At 37.7% G+C, this 24,453-nt stretch overlaps 1 protein-coding gene across 1 annotated transcript in view; it reads left to right on the forward strand.

Annotated features, from left to right (window-relative positions):
- Positions 1–24,453, forward strand: part of LOC149150401 (ABC transporter F family member 3-like) — a 183,165-nt gene that overhangs the window by 62,327 nt on the left and 96,385 nt on the right. Inside the window, exons 2-3 of the mRNA XM_089442782.1 lie at positions 17,642–17,857; positions 17,993–18,185. Coding sequence (XP_089298908.1) covers positions 17,642–17,857; positions 17,993–18,185 — 409 coding nt within the window. The remainder of the gene's footprint in view (positions 1–17,641; positions 17,858–17,992; positions 18,186–24,453) is intronic.

Consider the following 24,453-nt stretch of genomic DNA (forward strand, 5'->3'; position numbering starts at 1 on the left):
AACTCTTTGCACATTTGACATTGCATCTTAGGTTACAACATTCTTACACATAAATTAAAACCTGCATATGTTAGCTTATTGTGTTACTCTTTACGGTATAGTATGTACACATACACTCATATTAGCCATTACATGTGAACATTTACGGATGCTGTTAGGCTTTTTGTTGGTTGGTTGATGCTATCTTCTCATGACAACACATTATAAGGAGGCATTTCTTTCCGTTCTTTGTCCTAGAGCTGTTATAGATGTTTTTTTTGTGGACTGTACACTATGCAAGCCTTTGGTTTCTTCACTATGGCTATAAGGCCTCCATAGAGCACTATAATAGTAAATTACCTATGCTAGGGGCTAATACCATTTACTAAGACTTTCTTGCCTCTCTGAATGTTGCAGATACAATTTCCAAAGTATTGGGAAGTGAAGTGTTTGAAAATCAGAAAGACAGAAAGATGTTCTTATCTTGATAATTACTTGTGATTCCTTTGCAATCTTATTAGCTTATTTTATGTCTTTTATCTTCTTATCATCAAGCAACTACCAAAGACATAAATGCATGAAGATCAAAACAACAAGGAGATGGGATGTAGGCTCTCAGCTAGGGAAAAACCCCTCTTCTAGGGGAAAATCCAAAAATTCTCCTTTTCTTTTAGAACCAAATCAAATGAGACAACCAAGACCCTTTGACCAAGACAAAGACCTCCAATCGACCAAGTCAGCCTTCCAAGATAGTCCTTCCAAGATGACAAATAACAACTTCTAGTCAACAAGAGTCAACCTTCTTCAACACTGCATCAAATATGAATTTCGGCCCTACTGCATCAAAATTTCGGCCTTACTACAGAATTGCAATTTCGGCTTCTTCTACAACCCAAAATCTCCCACGTGTGGGAGAACAAGAGAGAATTTGGGCTCCTTTAGCTTGACAAATGTTCCTTCCTTCTTCACTTTTGTTTCTTCTTCCTTTCAAAGCTTTTTCGCACCTGTTTCTTCCTCTTTCAACTGCAGATCGAAACTTGCTTGGATGGATGCTCAAATAGGTCAAATTGCACTCCTATATATAGTCCTCTTGTGTGGTTGAATTCCCTTAATGAGGCTGACTTGGTGGAGGAGGCACAAAATACATTTTTGACTCAATTACAATTTTCTTTCTTGATATACAAGGCCCAAGAAGGGTCTATTATATGATGACAAGAGCTACGACTCATGACACAAACCCTAGAAGCACCCAATGGGTGCTCTGACCTAGAAACAAAATAAATAAAGCATGAAACCCATGCCTGTAAATAAATTTTCTTTTCCTTTTTCTTTTGACAAATACATAATAATTACATCATGTCATGAGCTAGACAACAATTATGAAGACCGATACTAGTTACATTTCTCAACACTCCCTCTTAACTAGGGAGGTATTCATAATTATTCAACCAGTACAGGGTTGACCCCAATTTGAAATGTTCCAAGAAGAGTACAACAACATACGCAATGCTAGGGATACCAAAACTGCCAAGGTATCCTCCCAACAGGGACTAAGGTGTCATCAAGGCAACTTGCCACTATAGGTATCATCAGGCTACAACCTTGGTATCTATGTTGCATGAAACTTCTAGGAACTCGGCGTTTCGGGCCGTACCTGTACATGAAACTTGGCCGAAACTCGACCATCATGTAATCATCTATGAGAGTTAATATATGATTGTTTTTCCTTCTAAATTGTCATCTATGGGTCTTATTCCCTTTTTTCTTGCAAGATAATGTGTTATTCACTTATTTGTTTATATATATATATATAAATATTTGATGTTTCGATTGACGTTTCCATTTTTGGGAGGTGATGTTTCTAAACATACCCGTTTCGGAAACTCCGAAACGTTTCGGCGTTTCGTGCAACTTAGCTTGGTATCAATCCAACTGGATATAGGTACCATTGAGGCCTCCATGCCAAGACACCAACCCTCATAGGGATCTAGGTATCATCAAGGTCAAACACTAAAAGGGAGCTCCATAAGACAAAGATACCCTCCCACACCGAGATCTAGACATCATCAAGGCCAAACTGTGACTGAGATCTCAACACCAACTAGGCCAAGATGCACTCCCAGGTACCATCGTACACGCAGCTTATGGTTCTCAGCTCTTCCTCTCAACCAAATCAGAGATATCCACCAATCCAAGCATGCTTCTAAATTATACAAACTCTTAGGGAGAGATCAACACATCAATTACATGTTCATCCATTTTAACATACTGTAGCCTCACGACCCCAATCACTTCCAATATATTGCTTTTTATTATCGATACACTAGACCCCTTGGGTCCTCAACCATTATGGTGATGCTTAGTTCATCATAAATATCCAAATCTTGACCGAAGCTTCCTTATCCAACTTCTTCAACAACACCAAACTCAACTTCAACACTTCTCGAAACAACCGTATCTTATTCACAACACATCAATATCAACTATCAACAGTGCCTTAGCTATTCTCCGATCTTATTCTTTCTTCTTAGTCTTTACAATACATCATGTCCTCCTTTTCAACTATGGAGGATATACACTTTCCTTCGTCCAAGCTCCCTCTTAACTTAGGGGGATAAGTCCATCATCAACAACTATATTCCTCTAGCTACATATGCTATTTCTTTTGCATAACCATATCATCAGAGAACTTCAACCTTCATCATTCTTTATCTTCTCATGGCAACACAGTCAACTATCAAACATCAATGTAAACTTCAATGTCATCAGGGTTCTCATAATCTCTCTTTCCATCACGCTCATCAAAGTCATCATCAATTATGAGGTACACATACCTCTTTACAACTTCTTGCAAACTTTGTGCCTGCAAATCTCAATAACAAGTACAACCAGATACACATATATATGTACAAGAGCATGAAATTAACTTTGTCGATAACATGTTATCACAACTAAGGTTATCAAAAACTTCAAATAAGAAAATAAACCTTAGATATTCAAAACCTAAACCTTGTTAGGGTTTTAATTGTACGAAAGCATTTACACCGAGGGTTATACTTTTATGCCCTAGACTCATACAACCTTTGCTAGGGTTTTGTCATAAACCCTAGATATTCAATAAATAAACCATGTTAGGGTTTTTACCATAATGAAAGCACTTAGGGTTTCTCTTTCAAGCCCTAGAATCTTATTTCAACTTTTACTATGTTTTTTATCATAAACCCTATATAATATCATCAAACCCTAATCAAAAGGCTAGGGTTTTATCAAAGTGAACAAATATCAAAATATAATACTACAAGGGTTGAATTTTAGAAATCAAACACGCTAACAATATAAGAATCTTCATAACTCTATAGCAAAACCCTAGACATGAGAGAGTCATTAATATAAAACAAAAAGATCATGCCTTCTTATATGATGAAGACCTACTACAAATCTTGTAATCTTATACATACCTTTAGTTACTTCCTTTACAAACATTGTAAGCCTTCCTCTTGAAGGGCTCCCTCTGCAACAAAGTTTGATACAAGTCTCTCTTTGAAAGCTTCCTCTGGATCTAGCCACAATCCTTTCTTTTATTGCCATTCTTGCAAAATTTTCTTTCCAAGGAAAACACAAGGGAAAGGGTTATAAACAAGCAAAAAGTGAAGCTAGACATATAGAGAAAATCATCAATAAAAAGGAAATAAAGAACTGGATACTTATCTTTTATGAAAAGATGGAAGGTCCCTCTTGAACTTGCATCAATCTAGCCTTGTGAAGGATTCCTTATCAAAACAACTCAAGAACTTTCTAACAAAAAAATATTAGATTTACAAACCCTAGAAATAAAAAAGAAAAGATTGATCCTAGAGTCACACATAAGAGAAACTTTACAAGACCTAGAAACAATAACCTATACTATAAGCAAAGGATATACAAGGGATAATATCCCTAAAGACTTAATAGAATAAGTCTTTGACTTCAGAATCCTTAGATTTGGACTTCTTTGGAGGATTTTCATCAGTGGAAACAATGGCTTGATCTCTTTCTCTCTTCTTGTTCTTAGGATTATCGAGGCATTTTTTCTTATAATGTCCCATCTTGTGACAATGATAACATTCTATTTTAGAAAGGTCAATCTTCCCATGATTTTTATTTGACCCTTTAAATTTCTTATTTCCTCCTTTCTTCTTGAAATGAGCAGAGTAGGCATTTGAGGTATTTTCTTCATCTCCTTGATTACCTCCTTTCAGGGAAAGACGAGCTTCTTCTTGAATATAGACAGATCACATTTCTTCAAAGTGTTGGAAAATCAAGGATATTATATTAGGGTTTGATTCTCCTTTCTTGATAATTACTTGTGAGTGTGTTGGCTTCTTTTACTTCTTTATTATCTTATCTTTCATCAAGCAATTATACATATATGAAGATTATAAAACAAGAGACACAAGATATAGGCACATGCTAGGGCAAAACCCCCCTTGAGGGGAAAATCCTATCAAGATAATTCTTCCTTTCAATAGTATTCTTTGAGACTCTTTACCCTAGACCAAGACCAGACTTTCCCTCCACACCATGTCAGCCTCCAAGATCTTCGACCCCTTCTAGCAACTTCGACTAGGCAGCAGCTTTCGACAACAGCGAAATCTTAGGAGACTTCGATCTCCCAACCTAGACCACGAAACAGAGAGAGAGAGGCACCAAAAACTCAATTTTCTTCTTCTCTAGAGATTCCCCCAAACTTGCACTTCTTTCGTCCTCCCGACAACATACTTCGCACTTCTCCAACTCTTCTTGAGATATCGAACTTCCTTGAGAGTGAGTGCTTCAAATGACTTCGACCTCCTTCAATATATAGCCTTCTAGTGGGTCGAATGGGGGTCCTTGGGCCGACTTGATCTTCCTTAGGCCGACATGGTGTGGAGGACACATAATTCATATTTTACTTGATACAAAACCTTTTTACAAGATTTGAGAGGCCAAGAAGGGTCTCTTCGAATATACAATACAATTTTAATATAAACTCAATATTAATCCTAGGAGTCCACTATGGGGACTTTGACTAATATAATGAATACCCAAGCATGAAACCCATGCTTTAATAAGTGTTACAATAACAAAAATTCTTTTCTTTATTCTTTTGACAAGTACATTACATAATGACTCAAGTACATTATTGAAGACCGAACATAGTTACATTTTCTAACACTCCCTCTTAATTAGGGAGGTATTCATAATGTACATATACAATGGAAGATCTCAAACTATATGAAACATGAAGAAGTTTAGGCACCACAATGCCATGGACTAGATTCCTGACTAGGGAAATTTATCCAAGTGGGACTAAGGTGGACTCAAGCTTTCAGCCCCCCTAGGTACCATCAGGCTTACTTGCTAAGCACCAACCCAAACATACAGGTGCGTATCCAAAACAGAGCTCAATAAACAAAACAACCTTTTCAATTCCGGGATTCCAGACATCAACATAGAGTGCTGGTCTGATGTCTCCCCAGGCAATGCTTCACTTGCAAAGCCTCAACAAATCTCTTCCATTTCTTTATCATCAATACAATCACCAATATCTACCAAACCCAACAGGTTCCTTAGATATTCAAACTTCTTATTAGGAAGAACCTTTGCCAGTATGTCTGCTACCTGTTCATTTGTTGGAACATACTCTAACTTCACGACCCCATCCTGCACCAAATTCTTAATAAAGTGGAACTTATTATTGATATGTATCGTCCTTGAATGAAACACAGGATCTCCAGACATCTTGATACAACTTTGATTATCACAATTAATCACAGTAGGACCCAGAGACTTCTCGAACAAATTTGTCAGAAGCTTCCTTAACCAAACAACCCCTTTTCCTACTTCACATGCAACCACATATTCTGCCTCGACACTACTCAATGCAACGAGATCTTGCTTCCTACTCATCCATGAGATCATAGAAGCTCCCAGACTAAAGCATCCTCCGGTAGTGCTCCTTCCATCGGTCTCACTGCCACCCCAATCAGAGTCTGTGAAGCCAATTAGCTTGACTTCCTTACTATCATACTTTAGGCCTTGACTTCCTTACTATCATACTTTAGGCAGTGATGTATAGTGCCACGAAGATACCTCAATATATGTTTGGCAACTATCCAGTGATCATGACGAGGCTCCAACTGAAACTGACTAAGAATGTTTACTGCAAAACATATATCTGGCCTAGTATTTACCAGATACATCAGGGAACCCACCAACTGATGATATGAGGTAGGATCCACAAGACTAGAGTTGGAGCTTCTCAACTTCTTGAGGTTGGTGATCATAGGAGTAACCATCGGCTTGGAGTCCATCATCCCAAATTTCTGCAATAACTTGATGATGTACTTTCCTTGCCCCAAATATATCTCCCCAAGTCTCTGCCATACTTCTAGACCTAGGTAGTAATGCATCAGTCCTAGATCCTTCATCTCAAATTCAGTTGCCAACATCTTCTTGCATTCTTGAATCCTTTGTTCTACACCAGTGATGAATAGATTATCCACATATAGTAGAATAATGATAGGCTCATTATTCATGACTTTGATATATAGATTCAGATCAACAATACTCTTCATGAACCCAATTCTGAGAAGATATGCATCCATTCTTGCATACCATGCCCTTGGTGCTTGCTTCAAGCCATATAGGTCCTTCTTGAGTCTGCAAACATGAGAGTCCCTGCTGTTCACTTCAAATCCTTCAAGTTGTTCGATGTACACTTCCTCATCAATGACCCCATTTAGAAATGCTGTCTTAACATCCATTTGATGGATATTTCACCTCATTGTAGCAACCAATGAAACCAATGATCTAATGGTAGTGTACCTTGCAGTAGGTGCAAATTTTTCTTCATAGTCAATGCCTTCCTTTTGAGAGAAACCTCTTGCAACAAACCTTGCTTTGTACTTGTTTATACTAACATCAACAACATGTTTGATCTTATAGATCCATTTCGATGTGACAACCGATTTGTCACTAGGTCTAGGAATGATTTCCCAAACCTCATTCTTCATGATGGATTGATATTCTTCCTGCATAGCTTTCTTCCAAACCTCTTCATGCTCAACTCCCTGGAATGTAGATGGTTCGGCTGCAATCAACTTTGTTATATATGCAACATAACCAGAATACCTTTTTTGGTTTCTTCTTCTTCATCATTTGCAGTAGAGTTCTCATGATGAACTTCATCTTCTTCAAATATAAGAACTTCTTCGTCATTAGAATCAATAGGAATATCCTTTGATTTCTTGTAAGCTTGATTCTCATCAAATATGACATCTCTGCTTACTTCAATGTATCTTCCCTCCTTTATGTAAGTTCTATATGCCTTTAAGGAAAGACTATAACCCACGAATATTCCCTTGATGCTTGTCGAGTCCAACTTCTTTCACTTGTCTTTCGGAACATGGACATATGCTGGACATCCAAAGAAGTAGAAATGATCCACACTTGGATTCTTTCTTGTGAATACTTCTTCGAGTGTAGTATTATCAAGACTCTTATGAGGACTTCTATTTTGAACATACACGACAGTCATCGCTGCTTCCCCCATAAGAACTTCGGTAGATCTTGATCAAGAAGCATAGTTTGAATGCCTTCTTCAATTGACCTATTCTTTGTTTCGGCCAATCCATTTTGTTCGGGATAGTAGCGAACAATGAGCTCCCTCTTAATACCTGCATCCTTACAGTGTGCAATTAAGTCTTTAGAGGTGTATTCCCCACAATTGTCAGACCTTAGCGTCTTTATCTTCTTTTCGGTTAGGGTTTCCACCTCAGCCTTGAACTTCTTGAACTTATCAATTACTTCATCTTTAGTTTTGAGTAGGTAGAGCCATGTCTTCCTCGAATGGCCATCAATGAATGTTACATAGTAGAGATGACCTCCAAGTGTTTTGTCATACATGGGCCTGCATTCATCGGAATGGATGAGATCTAATATTTCTTTAGATCTAGATTCACTATGATGAAATGGATTTCTAGTATGCTTCCCCAAAGAACATCCCTTGCACACACCTTCATGGTTTAACTTCATATCAAGAATACCATGAACCAATTGACTAAGAGTAGGGATGACTCTATAGTGAATATGGCCATACATTCGATGCCATGGTTCAATGGGACTTATTTCCATATGAACCAGAGCTTGAGGAGATGGAGTGATAACCCGGTAAAGACTTCCTTCACGAACTCCAATAACCCTAGCTTTGTTAATACTAGAGTTCTTTCTGCAAACCAATACTTTTCCATTAACAAAAGCAATCCTTTCCCCTTTATCTTCTAAACAATAAATGGAAAGTAAATTCTTTTTCAAACCTGGAACATAGAGAATGTTGTTGAGATGCAGCTTCGATCCATTATCCAGCTTCAATGATGTTTATCCCAGACCTCTAACAACATAGCTTTTGTTGTCACCCAATTGCACTGCATGAGAGGATGACTCCTTTGATAGTTTGTGTAGTTCGTTGCTTTCACTTGTCGTGTCTCGATGCTCTGCGATCAATGATCCATGCATTGTCATCAGTAAGAGAACCTGTAAGGGCAACCAAGAATCCTTAACTCTTGACTTTGTTGAATAAGTAGTAGATGCTCTTCTTGATCCATCTTCCAGTAGAGTTGAAACCCAATCTTATGTAGTTCACCATAGAGGGAGAATCCATGCCAACAAAATGATCTTTGACTTCTCTTGACCTTAGCTCTGATACCATGTTGGAAAATTAGAGATATTATATTAGGGTTTGATTCTCCTATCTTGATAATTACTTGTGAGTGTGTTGGTTTCTTTTACTTATTTATTATCTTATCTTTCATCAAGCAATTATACATATATGAAGATCACAAAACAAGAGACACAAGATATAGGCACATGTCAGGGTAAAACCCCCCTCGAGGGGAAAACCCAGTCAAGATAATTCTTCCTTTCAATAGTATTATTTGAGACTCTTTACCCTAGACCAAGACCAAACTTTCCCTCCACACCATGTCAACCTCCAAGATCTTCGACCCCTTCCAGCGACTTCGACTAGGCAACAACTTCTGGCAACAACGAAATCTTAGGAGACTTCGATCTCCCAACCCAGACTACAAAACAGAGAGAGAGGCACCAAAAACTCGATTTTCTTCTTCTCTAGAGATCCCCCAAACTCGCTCTTCTTTCGTTCTCTCGGCAACAGACTTCGCACTTCTCTAGCTCTTCTTGAGATATCGAACTTCCTTGAGAGTGAGTGCTTCAAATGACTTTGCCCTCCTTCAATATATAGGCTTCTAGTGGGTCAAATGGGGGTCCTTAGGCCGACATGATGTGGAGGACACATAATTCATATTTGACTTGATACAAAACCTTTTTACATGATTCGAAAGACCAAGAAGGGTCTCTTCGAATATACAATGACTCTATAAACTTAATATTAATCCTAGGAGTCCACAATGGGGACTTTGACTAATATAATAATGACTCAAGAATGAAACCCATGTTTTAATAAGTCATTGTTACAATAATAAAAATTCTTTTCTTTGTTTTTTTGACAAGTACATTATATAATGACTCAAGTACATTATTGAAGACCGAACATAGTTACATTTTCTAACACAAAGGAGGGAGAATTTTTCCAACTACTAATTCCAGCTGCAAAGGCATTCCAAGACTTTGGTAGTCCTACAAGGGCAACAATCACAAGTTCCTTCTTAGGGACTATTTCATCAATTCCTTGTAGTTCATCTCTTATACCGACAATTCTTACAAAGTAACATCAACTGTATCATCTTTGGTCATTTTGACAGTTCAAAGTTCATTCTTTAGATTTGCCTCTTGTCCAATATTCTTGATTGTAAATAACTTGGAGAGAGCATCATACATTTTCTTTGAAATATCTAGAGTAGATATGTAGGGAATCAAGTTGTCTTTTACTCCATCCTCAATTAGGTTCATAGTTATAATGTCATTTTCCTTGTACTTCTCCTTTCCAACATCATCTGTAGGTTCTTTGACTTTTCGTTGTACTATAGAATGCCAAATGGTTGCCCAATCGTCCATTCTTTCTTCCCAAGTGAAGACAAGAATGTAGTGTCTATCTCTCCCTCTCAATTAGGGAGGATACATCGACCAAACCAAGCTTGTCCCTTAAATATACAAGCTTCTTGTTTGGAAGTGATTTTGTCAATATGTCAGCTACCTGCTCATCAGTGGAGATGTACTGTAGCTGCAACACACCATTTTGTACTAGCTCTCGGATATAGTGATACTTGTTGTTTATATGCTTTGTCTTTCCATGAAACACTGGATCTTCAGACAAACATATACAACTGGTGTTATCACAAATTGTCACTGTAGGGTTCATCAATCCTTCAAACAGATCGGATAGCAGCTTCCTCAACTATATTGCTTCTCTTCTTATTTCACACGCTACAACATATTCAACTTCAACACTCAAAGCAACTAAGTCTTTCTTTCTACTCATCCATGAGACCATGGAGGATCCCAAACTAAAACATCCTCCCATAGTGCTCCTTCCATCTTGCTCACTGCCTCCCCAATCGGAATTTGTATATCCAATTAATTGGACATCATTCCTTCTATCATATTTTAGACAATAGTGGATGGTTCCTTGTAAATATCTCAGAATATGTTTTGTTGCTACCCAATGATCATGCTTCGGCTCCACTTGGAATTGACTGAGAACATTTACTGCAAAGCATATGTCTGGTCGAGTATTCACCAAGTACATCAATGAGCCAATGAGTTGCCTATACTTGGAAGGATCCATAGGGCTAGATTCGGAACTCCTTCGTCTCTTCAAGTTTGTGATCATTGGAGTAGTCATAAGTTTGCAGTCCGTCATGTCAAACCTCTTTAGTATCTTGATCACGTACTTTCCTTGACCCAAATAAACGTCATTAGGTCCTTGCCAGGCTTATAATCCCAAATAGTAATGCATCAGCCCAAGATCCTTCATGACAAATTCTGTTGCGAGTTGCTTCTTACATTCTTCATTTCAATCTTCTACACCTGTCAAGAGAAGATCATCTACATACAAAAGAATGGTTACAGTTTCACCATCTACAACCTTAATGTAAAGGTTTGAATCAACAGAGCTTTTTGTGAAGGTTATTCTTTGAAGGTATGCATCCATTCTAGCATACCATGCCCTTGGTGCTTGCTTGAGGACATATAATGCAATTTTCAGTCTACAAACATATGCCTTTCTATCTTTAACTTCGAATCCCTAGGGTTACTCTATGTAGACTTCTTCATCTATTGTGCCATTGAGAAACACAGTTTTGACATCCATTTGGTGGATGTTCCACCCCATCGATGCTGTCAGAGAGACTAATGATCGAACCATTGTATATCTTGCTGTCGGAGCAAATGTCTCTTCATAGTCGATGCCTTCAAGTCGAGAGAAACCTCTAGCCACAAATCTTGCTTTATACTTATCTATACTTCTATTAGCTGCATGTTTGATCTTATAGATCCACTTGGAAGTAACCACATATTTGTCTTTGGGCCTAGGTACGGTCTCCCAGACTCTATTCTTCATTATGGATTGATATTCTTCGTTCATGGCATCCTTCCATTCTCGATTATTTACAACCTCTTCAAAGGAGGACAATTCTACTTCTATCAGTTTTGACATGTATGCAACCTATCCAGAATATCTCTTGGGTTTCTTGCTTTCTCTAAATGAGCTTATCGCTGCTCCATGACCTTCTAATCAAGTAGTGTAGATTTCAACCAATTAGGTCTTTTCCTTGTTTCAGGGATGACCACAGGTTGAATAGGTTCACAGGGACCTTCTTCTTCATGGTGTGATTCTTCTTTCCCTTGGTCAACTTCCTCCTCAAATATCGGAAGTTCTTCATCATCAAAGTCTATGGAAAGTTCCTTTGATTTCTTGAATGCTATGCTTTCATCAAATATGACATCACGACTGACTTCTATGTGATGTCCATCTTTCATGTAGATCCTATAAGCTTTTGATGAGTTGCTATACCCAACAAATGTTCCCTTCATGCCGGAAGGATCCAACTTCTTTCTTTTGTCCTTTGGTATATGGATATATACAAGACACCCAAAGATCTGAAGATGATCTACAGATGGCTTCTTTCCAGTGAACACTTCTTTTGGAGTTTTGTTGTCTAGACTCTAGAGATCTGTGGGGAATTCGATTCAGAATGTAGACAATTGTCTTCGTGGCTTCTCCCCACAGAAACTTAGGTAGATCCTAATCGTGTAACATTGCTTTTACACTTTCTTCAATGGATCTATTCTTTCTTTCTGCAACTCCATTTTGTTCGGGATTATATGGGACTATCATTTCCCTCTTAATCCTAGACTCCTTATAGAATGCTATAATCTCTTTGGATGTATATTCTCCTCGATTATCAAATCTTAGTACCTTGATTTTTCTTTCTATAAGGTTCTCCACTTCAGCTTTGAATTCTTCAAATTTTGTAAATACTTTGTCCTGGGTTTTCATTAAGTAAACCCAGGTCTTTCTTGAATGATCATCTATAAATGTGACATAATATAGATGACCTCCTAGCGATTTAGGAGTCATAGGACCACATACATCAGAGTGAATGAGATCCAAGATTTCTTTTGACCGTGAAGCACCACTTCCAACTGGTCTCTTGGTATTCTTCCCAAATGCACATACCTTATAGACACCTTCATGATCCTCGTTTAGATTAGGAATTCCATCTACTATGGAACTTAGAGTTGGAAGGATTTTGAAATGTAGATGACCAAATATTTGATGCCAAAGTTCACATGGGCTAATTTCAATGTGAACTAGGGCTTGGGCCATAGGAGATATCAGTCTGTAGAGTCTTCCTTCTCGAATGCCAATAACTTTGGCTTGATCTATACTTGAGTCTTTTCCCCAAACAACGACCTTTCCATCAATGAAGGCTATTCTATCACCCTTATCTTCTAGACTTGAAATAGAAAGTAAATTCTTGTGCAAACCTGGAACAAATAGAATGTTGTTGAGGTGAATGTTGCTTCTGTCTTCTAGCTTTATGGAGGTTGATCCAATACCTTTCATGGGATAGCTCTTGTTGTCTCCAAGTTCCACTGAATAAGTGGATTTTCCTTTTGATAAGGTCTTCAATCGATTGGAATGGCCAATCATGTGCCTTGATGCACCACTGTCAATTACCCAAATGTCTTCATCTTGAAATGTGCCAGAGAGAGTCGAGAAGAGACCTTCATCCTTTTCTTTGATTGATACCTTCTTTGTAGAAAATAAGAAATTCCATGCTTCCTTAATACCTTTCTTGAGATGGCTTGCAATCTTCTTGATGAACTTCTTCACTGTAGAGGAGATCTTCATGATGCCCTTAGATAACCTTAGCTCTGATACCATGTTGAGAATTCAATAGGGCAGTAAATATGTTAATTCTCTTTAACTTGATAACTGTTTGTGTTACCTTTTTCCTTATTAGCTTTGTTCCTTATTATTATAGTGTGAGATACATCAAACAACTACCAAAACAATAAGAACAATGACACAGTATATAGGTTGCAAGCCAGGGCCAAAACCCCTCCTCTTGAGGGGAAAACCCTTAAATCTCTTCTCTTCTTATAGATTCTTCAATTGACGAATACCATGACCTAGTGACTTAGACAAATACCCTCCAAGATCAAGATCAACTCGGCCTCTTGCTGCAATGACTTCGACCTCCCACTGTAGATCTAAAATTCTATCTCCCAACAACTGCTGCTGCTCCTCTTAGAGACTTTGATCTCCCTCAAATAACCTTCTCTTCCCTTTGCTTGCCTTTCCTTGAGACTTAGGGCTAATGAGATGCCCTAAGTGACCTTCGCTTGCCTTTCCTTCTCTCTTTCCTTCAAGATCGAACCAAAGATAGTCCCAGCGCAAAAACCCTAACTTCGACTTTCACAAGAGAGAGAGAACTAGCCCAAGCACTTCGACTTCTTCGACTTCCTCTTCGTACCTTATTCTTCAACCTTTCTTCTTCCTCTTCTTCGCATAGAATGATATGAGTGAGTGTATCTAATGGAGGACGCGTTCCTTTCTATATATAGGCTCTTCCAAGGGTAGACGTGGCTCTCCATGTAGGCCCACTTGAAAACTCCTTGGGTCGACTTGATCTTGGAGGTATTTCGACACTTTAAAGACAAAATCAATTTTTCTTTACAAGATACAATGTGCCCATAGGGTCTTCAATATATGACGATGACTCTTTAACCTAGGACAAACCCTAGAAGCACTCAATGGGTGCTTGACCTATAAAATAAAAGAACTTGAGCATGAAACCCATGCTCCAATAATAATTTCTTTTCATTTTATTATTTACAAGACTACATTTCATACTTATGAAGACCGAACCTAGCTACACATTTTTTAACATGTCACACTTGATGAATTCTAGATCTCTTTGTAGCCTTCAATAGGCTTTCTTCTTCAAATTAGCTTATGGGAATCCAAAACTTCTATATTATCTTTCAAGACTTCTAAAAGTTGTCTTCAATACTTCCTTCTTCCTGTCAAATGGAGTCCTTCAATGGTTCTTCAAAGGGTTCAATGGATAAGACTTCACTTCTCCTTATGAGCTACCTTGAAACTTCTCTTGAATCCTTCTTTAGAATGATGAGAGTTGTTGATCTTCAAGCTGCCTTTTTCCTTCCTCTTCACCTTAGCTCTGAAACCATGTTAGAAAATCAGAAAGACAGAAAGATTTCATTATCTTGATAATTACTTGTGATTTCTTTGCAATCTTATTAGCTTCTTTTATGTCTTCTTTTATCTTCTTATCATCAAGCAACTACCAAAAACATAAATGCATGAAGATCAAAACAACAAGGAGACAGGGTGTAGGCTCTCAACTAAGGCAAAACCCCTCTTCTAGGGTAAAACCCAAAAATTCTCCTCTTATTTATAACCAAATCAAATGAGACAACCAAGACCCTTTGACTAAGACAAAGACCTTCTCCAATCCACCAAGTCAGCCTTCCAAGAGAGTCCTTCCAAGATGACAAAGAACAACTTTTAGTCAACAAGAGTCAACCTTCTTCAACACTGCATCAACCATGAATTTTGGCACCACTGCATCAGAATTACGGCCTTACTGCAGACTTGCAATTTTGGCTTCTTTTGCAACCCAAAATCTCGCACGTTTGGCTCCTTTAGCTTGACAAATGTTCTGTCCTTCACTTTTGTTTCTTCTTCCTTTCTAAGTTTGTTCGCATCCTTTTCTTCCTCTTTCAACTGCAGATCGAATCTTGCTTGGATGGATGCTCAAATAGGTTGAATTGCACTCCTATATATAGTTCTCATGTGTGGTCGAATTCCCTTAATGAGGCCGACTTGTCTTCTCTTGAGGCTGACTTGGTGGAGGAGGCACAAAATGCATTTTTGACTCTATTACAAATTTCTTTCTTGATATACAAAGCCCAAGAAGGGTCTATTATATGATGACAAGGACTATAAGTCAAGACGCAAACACTAGAAGCACTCAATGGGTGCTTTGACCTAGAAATAAAATAAATAAAGCATGAAACCTGTGCTTGTAAATAATTTTTATTTTCCTTTTTCTTTTGACAAATACATAATAATTACATCATGTCATGAGCTAGACAACAATTATGAAGACTGATACTAATTACATTTCTCAACATGAAGAAGGACACAAACTTTGCAATGTTTTTATTTTTATTTTTGAATTATTCTATGAATTCTTCATTGAGCATTATAACTTCAATTATAAACATTATTTAATTGATTGTTCATAAACACTAATTATGACTCTTTTTGTGCTTTTGACGTTGTATCTTAGTTAGAACTTAGTGTTGTGAAAATCGCGATAAAATCGCGATTTTATCGTTTTATCGCGATTTTTTCGATAAAACGATTTTATCGCGATTTTTATACGAATTTATCGCGGGTAATTTTTTTTGCACGATTTTTATGAAATTATCGCGATAACAATCGAAATTATCGTGGGGGTCTCTGGCAGCGAGGTTTTATAATGTTTTTTTGGGTTTTTATGAAATCATTTGCACAGTCGGGGCAACGAGGTTTTATAAGGGATGCTAAATGTTCGAAATGCAATTTTTTTTGAAAGAAACAAATAATTTTTGAGTGGGGCAACTTAATGATCAAGTCTAGGCCCTAGTGTTGATATGCTATTCGTGGTAATGTTAAATTCTTAAAGCAAAAGGATGAAAATGAAGATTTATCCTTTTACTTAAATTTTTAACATTACCATGAAATGACTCAGGATGTTTGAGAGTGGTTCCGGCCTCATTGGATTTCATATGGAGAAAGTAGAATTTTAGATTTCATTCAAAATTACTTATCAGTTTTTCAGGATTTCAGGATTGGGAGATTGTAATGTTTCCAGGTGACACCCCCTGCTCAGGCTACCCCTGCCACCAGTAGAGGATGTGGTTTACCTCCTATAGCTCCTACTTCTAGTTCTTCAGCTTCTAGAGCATCGCAGACTCCACTGCCAACTCCACCAGCGCCAACATCTACATCTAGAGGGAAAGGGAAAGCTATGGCATTTTCTCGCAAGAGGGGCAGAGGAAATCAATAGGATTAGACTTTAGTTATTTTCTTCATTTTATTGTATATGACATTATGACATGATGAGATACATTATTATATTTTTTGTTGATATTTTGAGGTTGAGTTGGGACTCAAGAGTCAGGACTTACTATTCAGGACATGATTCAATGTTATGTGTGATTTTAGCACTAGAAATGATATTAAACATCTTATATATTAGTTCTTTTATCATATTTATGTGTCAACGTATTTATTTTATGTTGTAGATGGTTTAGATATTAAAAAAATTGAAAAAAATGAAAAAAAAAAGAATATTTTTGTACCAAACAATTTTTTCCTGATTATTTCCCGATAATTACGATTTTTTTCCGATTTTTTCCTCACGCCGATATTATCCCGATAACGATTAATGCAACATTGGTTAGAACATGCTTTTACAAGTTAAAACCTTCATATGTTAAACTTATTTTGTTACTCTGGAGTCTGTAGAGTGTACATATATACTGATATTAGCCATTACATGTGAATATTTACATATACTGTTAGGCTCTTTGTTGGTTGGCTGATGTGGTTTTCTCATGACAACACATTATAAGGAGGCATTCAAGCATTTCTTTCTTTTCCTTGTCACATAGCTGTTAAACATGGTTTTTTTGTGGGCTTTACACCATGTAAGCCTTTGGTTTTTTCCAATGTTGCAAACATCGGCATCGGGATAAAATCGGCAAGGGTCTGGAAAACCAAAAAATCGTAAAAATCGGGAAAATATCAGTAAAAATTGGTAAACATCGTCAAAATCAAGATACCATCAAAATATTCATAAAAATCGGCAAACATCGGCTAGGCCAAAAAATCGCGATTTTGAGATAAAATCAGGATGTTATCGAGATGTTCGCAACACTGGTTTTTTTCTATGGCTATAAGACCTACACTGTTATTGAGCATTATAATAGTAAATCAGCATGCTAAAATTTAATGGTTTGATATTCTAAATTTTTTGTTTTTTTTTAACATGTTTATTTAGCCCTTTCCGTTTGTTTTTGTTTTTACCTTTAATTTTTCAAATTCCGTTACAATGATGACATTTAGCTAGTTGGTGGCTTCCAGGTTTGTGGCAAACTGTCAGAAAAAATTGGGAGCCATGAACAAACAGGAAAGAAGGAAATTGTTCGAAGTCTTATGACCCCTGTTCGGATGAATGATGGATTGTGTCAAGAGGAACCTCCTCCTAAGAAGGCTGAAATAGAGGATGGTCCTCCTATGTCAGAGCGTGATCGTGCTAAGCTGGAACGAAGGAGGAGGAAGGATGAACGCCAAAGAGAGGTATGTGAGTCTGTGGATATTGTATGTTTTTGTGGTGATGCTGCTTTTTCATTTTCAACATCTGGGTTATGATGGTTGATTTGTCCCATATGCACATATTTACTTGTTTTATGTATCGAATGTGCTTTGAAACAGTTAGCATATGAGTCGCACTTGGAAGAAATGAAAGCATCATTAGCAGGGATGCCTGTAGCACATGTTCATCATGGAAATGGGGATGAAGGATCGACTGTGAAGGACATTCACATGACGAATTTCAACATTTCTGTTGGAGGTCGAGAGCTCATTAAGGATGGTTCAATTACTTTGTCATATGGCAGGCACTATGGTCAGTTGATGTTCGACTTCAGTTTAGATTTATATGAAAAATGTCTCTTGTAGCAATGAATAAACTTGCAGGAAATGTTTCTGGAAATGATGTAGCTTTTAAATTGAGTAATTTAAGTCTATTTATTTTGTTCGGAAGAATACCATATTATATATGGAAGGAAGAGCCAATGCTTCTGTACAATGTGTTGAACAACCCTAAATTGGGTTATTTAGAAATGTTGTAAAATAAATGATCAACACTAAAAGAAAATCCAATAGGAGATTGTAATGAACAAAACATACTAATAATAATTAAAAGAAATCATCGTAATATAAATAATAATTACATCCATGGCAAGTCAACGGTCATACACCCCTTCACCTTGTGACCAGTTAGTGCATATAAAGATACTGTCGTGAGGTTTATTCTTGTTGACTATGATAGCCAATCATGAAACAAGGGACACAGAGAATTATATGCAAGAAACCTCACTAGGGGGAAATTATATTATAAACCATTCCCTTGTGTGTTTGTATTGTACAGATGGTCACTATATGAATCATAGGTGAACATAACAAAAGATGTGAGAATTAGATTTTCGGCTGAAACCCTTTCCTTAGCTTCCTCCATGATATCTCCATGAATCTCTCCTTAAATGTCTCAGGCAATCTTCATCCCTAACATCACTCATTTCTCCCAATCTCTCATTCTTTCGTAGACTTTTATGGTTGGTCTACTTCATTACATTTTCATCATATAATTTAAAAGTTAATTATAATTCACTAATGGAAGTCATTTCCTCATATTCCCCCTTAATGAGTACTTGTGATTTCAATATCTTCAACTATCTTTTGAACTGGTCATATCTTTATCTTTAATCTTCTGCACTTTTCTTCTTTGGCCTTTTGCTTTCAATCTCATTTATTTTCAACTTTTATCTTGTACTTGCAAAGCATAAATAATATGTTTGTTGAAGTCCTTATAAAAAAGTAACCATCCACCAGAATACATGGGTCTCCAGCAGCTGCATCTGCCGGTTCTATAGGAAACCTTTTCTCATACATGGTTCAACAACATACCTTCATACTTGTACATTCAACTCCTACATCATCAACATTCATCAACCTGGGTTTTTCTGGCTTACTCGTAATCATGCCTTGGGTTTTCTTGGATTACCCTTCTTAACTGTACAAACCTTTGGCAGTTTCAGCTTACCACAAACATATACTACATCAAGTGATTTTGATTGACTACAAACCTTTGACTCTCACAACAAGTGGTTATTGAGTGCCACTGCCTTTCTCATGACAAGTGGTTATTGAGCACCACTTCCTCTTCAATGGTGATATACTTGCCTCAACAGGAATCACACAGACTTAGGTGCATTCAATTTAATTTCCATTTAGGCTACTCTAGCCCTTTCCATTTCGACATCAAATACATTAGGGACCATTAAACATGTTAATGATGTTTTCATAGATTCACTGCATTCAGTGTGGTGGGTTGCAACTTTGTCCTCTTCTCCTCGGGGACACTTGAATAATTAAGGCACCCAAAAATTCTTGTGTGTCCAATCTCAAACTTCTTCCCAGAAATGGCCTCCTCAGGAGTCTTACACCCCAACAGTCTACGTGGACTCCCGTTTTGCAGATACTCTGCAGTGTTACAAGCCTCAACCCATAAAAGGAAAGGTAGTCTCTGATCATGCAACATGGCTCACAGCCCCCATTATGGTCCTGTTCTTCCTCTTGTTGAGAAATCTGGGGCATCAAGATTAGGTGATTTCTCTAGTAATGATAACTGCTTGTGAATGCTTTTTACTTCAATAGATTAGGAGATTTCTCTAGTAATGATATCTTTCATGGAGATATCCTAGTCAAATCCTAGTGAAAGATATGAAGATATCCTAGTCAAATCCTAGTCAAATCCTAGTCTTCATATCTTTCATGGAGATATCCTAGTCAAATCTCTTAGTCCTCAGATGTTGATTGCCTTCTTCATGGTTGCATATTCGATCTCTTTCCTTCTTTCTTCACACATTTTCTTCCTAGGAACTTTTAATCAGAGTTCCTTCAATCACTGTCAACCACCTCGTATTTCATATGAGGACATATTATGTTGATTTTATCTAGACAATGTGTGACTCATGTCTTCCTGCATCCTTTCAAAGGAGTTCCTTTCTTTTGATCATGCTCTCACGATAGAGCATTTATCCATGTTACCTGCAACCGTATGACATGATTCTACATTATCGAATACAAGTATACATACCTCATTTTTCTTTTAGGTCATCCAGACTTCCTATAGCAGCTTCCTTGATTGAAGGAACTTCAATCCCATGATTTTCTTCACCTTTTTTGTCATCATCCCATGAATTCCACAAGTTGGAATTCTTGATGAAACCCTTGCTTGATTGGTGAACCTTTGGATGAAGATTTCCAATAGAGAATCTTAAGTATCCTCATCCAGCAGATGTTTCTTTTTGACAAATGTATGATGAGCCTTGTACTAGATGACCTTTTCGTTCTTTTCCTATAAGTACCACCTATGTTACTAAAGAGGTTTCCAAGAGCTATATCATTCCATGGGTCACTACCATGGACTTCAATTTTGACCATCTTTCATCCTTCTCTATGATGATGTCATGAGTTCTTGCTTTCAATGCTTCTATGATGCCATGATGCATCCCATCATTTTTATTAGTGAATTGTGATAGCCATATCTTAGTACAGAAGACTTAAGAATAAGAACTTGAAAATAACTTAGGTGATGAAGACTATCTCAGTCATAGTAGAGATCTCTTACTACCTCTTTCTTGGACTTCTTCTTTTCAACTTCCTCCACTTCTTCGGTGATATGGGCTTCTTCTCTACCTCTTTTATTATTGTCCTTCTTTAACTTAGGACAATTGCTTTTGTAATGCCCATATTCTTAACATCCATGGCATTGAATCTTAGCCATGTTCCTTCTCTTTTTCTGAGAACCAAGTTTTCCGGACTTTCCTCCTCTTTGTCGTAGCAGCATATGCTTGATTTTGCTCACTAGTTCCCACATCAGTTTTAGCCTTCATCCTGGTTTCTTCAATCTTGCATGGTGACCATAGATCTTGGAATGGAGTAGCTTCTTTCTTCCCATAAATGCTTGAAGTAAAGTTACCCCACTTCTCTGGTACTGCGTTTAGTACTACAATGGTCATCTCCTTGGCAGACATTACTTCCCCCAGATCTTGAAGTTGATCTCTTATCTTCGATATCCTCATAAAGTATGAGGTTATTCCATAACCTCATTATCAATGAGATTCAGATCTGTCCTCTTTTTCCTTGCAAGATATTTTGAAACCCCAACCAATTTGTTGCTTTCCTTGCAAAAAGACATTTTGACAGATTCAGACATGAATATACTTGTGAAGATGCTTCTTCCACTCGTTGCCTCCTTGAATTTGATGATAATATAAATGATAGAGAACTTCTCCTTGATGAAGATAGATCTCTTCAATAATGATCCTTGACCCCACAAGGAGGGAGATCACTTTAGATCCTTTGATGGTGTTGTCCTTGTTGATGATGAATTCTTGATGATGTCTTCAATGATAAGGACCTTGCTTCAATGAGAGGGAGATCACCTTAGAATCTTGATGACAACACCCTTGGTCTTGCTTATCTGGAAGGGAACTTGATGTATAAATCCTTCAACTTGAGTAGGGTCTTTGTGGTCTCTTGAGATGACTTGAGGATTCCAAGACTTCTTGATGGTGCAAACTTTCTTCTAGATTTGTTTTGATGCCTTTCTCGAGATTTGATCATTGAGTGTCCCTTGATAAGATGCCCTTCCTTGACTTTGTCACCTTTGCTCTGATACCATGTTGAGAAATCTGGGGCATCAAGATTATGTCATTTCTCTAGTAATAATAACTGCTTGTGAATGCTTTTTACTTCAATAGATTAGGATCTTCTTTTTGAGTTAGATTATTATAGTGTTCTTTCCATCAAACAACTATTAATGCATAAATAACAAAGAGACAAGAGACACAAGATATATGCTATCAACCAGGGCCAAAATCTCTCCCACTTGACAGGAAATCCCAGACGAATTCTTCTTCTTATAGAGACTCTAATTGACGAATACCAAGGCCAAGACCCTGGACCTATTTGCCACTCCAAGACCAAGACACAAAGCTTCCTTGATGAGATCCTTCTTGCTTGAGTCAACAATAGTCAAACCTCCGCTTCTTCCTCCTTCTCGGTTATCCTTCAGAATTCGACTTCCTTTTTCTCTGCTTTAGATATGCAACCTTTTTGGCCGCTATTAGAAACCCTTAAGCACGTGTGGATGACCAACTTTGACCCTTGATTATCTTCGCTCTAGAGGGAGATCTCTTCTTGATAATTCGGCTTGAGATCTTCCTTATTCTTCACCCAAAATATGACTGTAATATTTTGCCCTTTTTCCTGCAACAAATAGGTCTGCAATCTCGCAAGTGTGGAGTGTACTTGGCCCAAAAACAGTGCCAAAACAATGCCAAAAGACTTCTCTCTTCCTTCTCTTCTCATCGCTAGTTATACGATTTCTTCTTGATGAACTTCACACTTCTTTCTAGCTTTAGACCTTGACCGATAATCTGACTCTGAAATGAGGCTGAGCTGCCCTATTTATAGTGGTTTGCCCATCAAATAAGCCGACTTGAGTTGAAGGTGAGCCGACATGTCCTTTAGTGTAGATCATTTACTCCATCTTGAAGCTGTCTTGTTGGAGGTGCTTTTGCTTGGTCTTGGAGGGCCTTTTTTAACTCTTTTAATAATTCATACAAATGTGTAACTTGCCCAAGAAGGGTCCTTCATACATGACATTGACTCTATAGACTTTTATGACTTGGTGACAAAACCGAAAGGCTCACAATGGGAACCTTAACTAAAATAAAATTCTTTGATCATCGAACTCGTGATTCAAGTTTAAATAAATAATTTTTATTTACTTCTTTACACCAATTACATAAAATCATATTTACCCTTGTCATTATGAAGACCGATTACATAAAATCATAGTTACACTTTTCAACACCTCTCTACCACCCCATTATGCTGAGAGTTATATGGCACTGTATACTCTCTCCTGATGCCCACTCTCGTATAAATCTCCTTCATCTCATCGGTGGTATACTCACCTCCATTGTTTGACCTTAAGACCTTGATCTTCTTCCTTGTTTGGTTCTCCACAAGAGCCTTAAACTCTTGGAACCTCTTGAAGACTTGATCCTTGGTCTTCATAAAGAAAATCCAAGTCTTCTTGGAGTAGTCATCAATGAAAGTAACATAAGTGATACTGAAGATATAGGACCACACACATCAGAGTGTATTAAATCCAATATACCTGCTACCTTGCTATCACTGCTTGTGAAAGGAGTCTTAGTGTACTTTCCCAAAGCACACCCCTTGCACACATCGTGATGCTCAGTAATGAAATCAGGTACACCAGTAACAATCTCCCTCAGCATCTTGAATGCTCCATGGTGCAAGTGGGTCATCCTCTTGTGCCATAACTTGCATAATTCACTACTGTTGGTCGTAGCCACTAAGGCACTAGTAGGCTGAAACATGAACCTGTAGAGTCGCCCATGACGGATTCCAATCCCTCTAGCATAAGTGATACTGGATCCCTTGGGATACACGAGCATCCGTCCATCTCTGAACACCACTACGTACCCCTTGTCCTTAATACTAGACATTGAAATCAGGTTCTTCTTCAACCTTAGAACATATAAGATCTTCGTCACTTTCAAGGGAGGTAATGACTCCCTTTGAAAGGATACAATCCCCATACTTGCTACTCTGACCTTGAAGTTATCTCCAAGCACCACCTCCAAGTCTATATCCCTCTCTATAAGACTTGTAAAGTGCTCTTTGCCTCCAGTCATATGGCAAGAAGCTGTCAATAAACCAAACACTAGAGGATGTAACACTAGTGGCAAGATTGACCACTAAAGCAAGCTCTATATCAAACTTGGTGGAAAACTCATCCACCTTGGCTGAAGCTGCAATGCTATTCTTCTTCTCCTTCTTTTTGGGACACTGAAAGACATATTGACCCATATTCTTACAAACAAAACATCTCACTTTGCTCATGTCCTTCTCCTTCTCCTTTTGTTTACCTTTCTGCTTGGGCCCATCAGAAGACCCCTTCTTAGCCTTTGTAATATCCCAATTTTGATTTTTTATTTGAGGGGATTAATGGAGTTTATTGGGGAGGTGCTAAGCAATGTTGCGAACATCACGATTGGGATTAAATCGGT

This window comes from Pinus tabuliformis, chromosome 9 (assembly GCF_031772625.1).
Source record: "Pinus tabuliformis cultivar Carrire ecotype Pingquan chromosome 9, CPIR1, whole genome shotgun sequence".
Classification (NCBI taxonomy): domain Eukaryota; kingdom Viridiplantae; phylum Streptophyta; class Pinopsida; order Pinales; family Pinaceae; genus Pinus; species Pinus tabuliformis.